General features: G+C 36.6%; 1 protein-coding gene across 1 annotated transcript in view; it reads right to left on the bottom strand.

Moving 5' to 3' along the window:
- zgc:103625 (methyltransferase-like 26 B) overlaps positions 1-1906 on the bottom strand; it is an 8296-nt gene extending 6390 nt beyond the window's left edge. Inside the window, exons 1-5 of the mRNA XM_016531388.1 lie at positions 1814-1906; positions 1510-1712; positions 1244-1406; positions 559-618; positions 363-430 (exon numbers count right to left, since the gene is read on the bottom strand). Of these exons, the coding sequence (XP_016386874.1) occupies positions 363-430; positions 559-618; positions 1244-1406; positions 1510-1709 (491 nt within the window). The 5' untranslated portion in view covers positions 1710-1712; positions 1814-1906. The remainder of the gene's footprint in view (positions 1-362; positions 431-558; positions 619-1243; positions 1407-1509; positions 1713-1813) is intronic.
- Positions 1907-2814: the final 908 nt, after the last annotated feature.

Raw genomic sequence — 2814 nt, 5'->3', positions numbered from 1 at the left:
TCGCTCCGGCCTGACAGGGCATCATCACAATATGGTGAGGGGCGTAACATTTCCGTCACATGCTTGAGGTATTCGGCCAATCATAACGCACTGGATAGCTGGCCAATCACAGTACACCTTGCTTTTCAGACCGATGAGCTTTGTAAAAATCGACGTTTCAGAAAGGCGGGGCATAGAGGAGAAACAATAATGTACAGTATGTGGAAAATAATGTGTTTTTTTAACCTTAAACCGCATAAACACATTTCATTACACCGAATACACAAAATAATGTTATTTTTAGCAACATCATATGACCCCTTTAATAAATATCAATATATTGATTCTTGAAATAAAAAAAAAGTGTCAGTTTGAAAACCCACATCTGGCGTAATGTCTGGTCCAACTGTTCATTGCAGATTGGGGTGATGGTTCCATTGATAGCATACGGCTGAGACACATTTCATTCCACGAGGTTATGATGTTTATAGTGAGATTTATGGTTAATGTGGTTATGACTAGTTGTTTATCTAAAACATATAAAACAACATATGAAAATGATACAATAGTCAAACTCACTCCATAAGTCATTAAAAGGCCATTCTGTTTCAGTATCTGCCCAGATCCTTTAAACACACCCTGTGGATACAAGACTACATTAATGCATTTTTGAACTGGATTTGAATACAGACATTAGTTCAAATTTGGTTTTTGAGAGAAATTCATATTTTTAGATGCACTTAATGCACTTACTTGATCAAAAATGACAGTACATTTATTAAAATTTGACACAAATGCTGTTCTTCTATTCATAAAAGTTTCCACAAAAATATGAAGCAGCACAATTGTTTTCAACATTGATATTAATAAGAAATGTTTCTTGAGCATCAAATCAGCATATTAGAATGATTTCTGACTGATCATGTGACACTGAAGACTGGAGTAATGATGCTGAAAATTCAGCTTTGATTACAGGAATAAATTAAATTTTAAAATATATTTATAAAATCTTGCAATTTTAAATTTTTATATATATGTATAAAATAATTCAAATGAATTTCCCATCAAATAAATGCAGCTTTGGTGAACATAAAAGAAAGAGCATTAAAAAAAATCTTAACGACCCCAAACATTTCGTATACTAGTTCTATAGTTACTTATTTTTCATAGTGCAAGTCTTTTTTGATAGTCTGATATATATGTGTGTGTGTGTGTGTGTATAAAAAAGTCGTAAGTCAATATCACATATTTATTGGTGCCATACCTCTGCAGTGCTGAAGGGGCTGTACTGAAGCAGGTTGATTGCCATAATAATGTCACAGGAGCTTCGTGGAAGTCCTGCCCATTTCTCCCAGGGTTGACTGGTATCCAGATACACCGGCTCCAGCACTGTTTTTGCTTTAGTGGCCCCTATATAAGCTCTGATACTGCAGCAGAGACGTTAACATTACAAACCCTGATAATTCTGTGATATATGTCTCATAATGCCATTTGTAATTAGTATCAAAGAAAAGAACCTGTGTGCCATACCTGTTTCGTGCTTCCTCCTTGATGTCTGATGGCTGCCACGTGACAAAGGGCATTTCTTGAGCGAAGTGCACCACATGCTGCCCTGTGCCTGATCCCAACTCAAGACCAAACAGCTCACGGTGAGACTGGTCCTCCAGTAGCTCCCAGAGCACCGACAGCAAACCGTCCTGACTGCGCTCAGCTGCAGGAGAGAGCAGCATGATCTGCAAAGGAGAGGAACAGTTAATTGACTTTTGCTAAATGCTGAACATGTTTATTTCTAAATGCTAGGACCATACATGTTACATATGTTGCTGATACTTACGCTGCACTGTTCGGTGGATGTGGAAGTGCTCAGTGATGGCTGATGAACCGGCAGATGAATCAGGAGATTACCTGGATAAGAGGCTTCTGTCTGCTCCTCCCCTTCAAGTCCTGCATGAGAACTAATGTTTTTGGCTCAATATAACTGTATTAACAAAGAAACAAACAGAGCATGCAAATGACCTTTATCTCGGAAATTGTATGTAGTGGCATAATGTTTTATTTTATTTGATCATTGTTATTCCTTATAATACAGCACTCTGAAAGTCTTGATTCTGATTAAACCATTGTTTCATTTGGCCATAAAGCACATCAGTATAACAAATAAATACATTTTGAGCTATAGCCAAACAAGTGAACTAAACTGTATCAGAAAATCGAAAAATGACATCCATAGGTTTTTTTCTTTTTCTGTGGGTTAATCGGTTTTCTGTGGGTTTATATCAAATGGTCCAGCATTGGTTGCTGGACCGTTGATTGACTGATTGATTTGCTGAGTGATTACCTCTGTGTTGTTACAAAACCACTGCAGTATTTTGTTTTAATTATTTTATTTTATTTGGTTTAAGCACGGTGGCCATTTTGGTCAGATTAGAATGGTCTGAAATTGTTCGACCTTTAGGGTTTATAATAGGAAGGATTTGAGTCTCTGTCCTAGTTTTTAGGCAGCACCTAAGTATTGTATACATGCAGAATATTACATTTAATTTTATTTTTTTAAAGGAACACATTATTTATTTCAGGTTGATTATCTCTTGAGGGACCAGATAGGACCCTTACATTTTCACAGATTGCCCTACTGGGTTGGTGATAGATAGATAGATAGATAGATAGATAGATAGATAGATAGATAGATAGATAGATGGATGGATGGATGGATGGATGGACGGACGGACGGACAGACAGATAGACAGACACAGATAGATAGATAGATAGATAGATGGATGGATGGATGGATGGATAGATAGATAGATAGATAGATAGATAGATAGATAGATAGAT

This window comes from Sinocyclocheilus rhinocerous, unplaced genomic scaffold (assembly GCF_001515625.1).
Source record: "Sinocyclocheilus rhinocerous isolate Xijiao unplaced genomic scaffold, SAMN03320098_v1.1 scaffold2740, whole genome shotgun sequence".
Taxonomy (NCBI): domain Eukaryota; kingdom Metazoa; phylum Chordata; class Actinopteri; order Cypriniformes; family Cyprinidae; genus Sinocyclocheilus; species Sinocyclocheilus rhinocerous.
The sequence above is the reverse complement of the archived record's forward strand: the minus strand, read 5'-3'. Positions and strand labels throughout refer to the sequence as shown.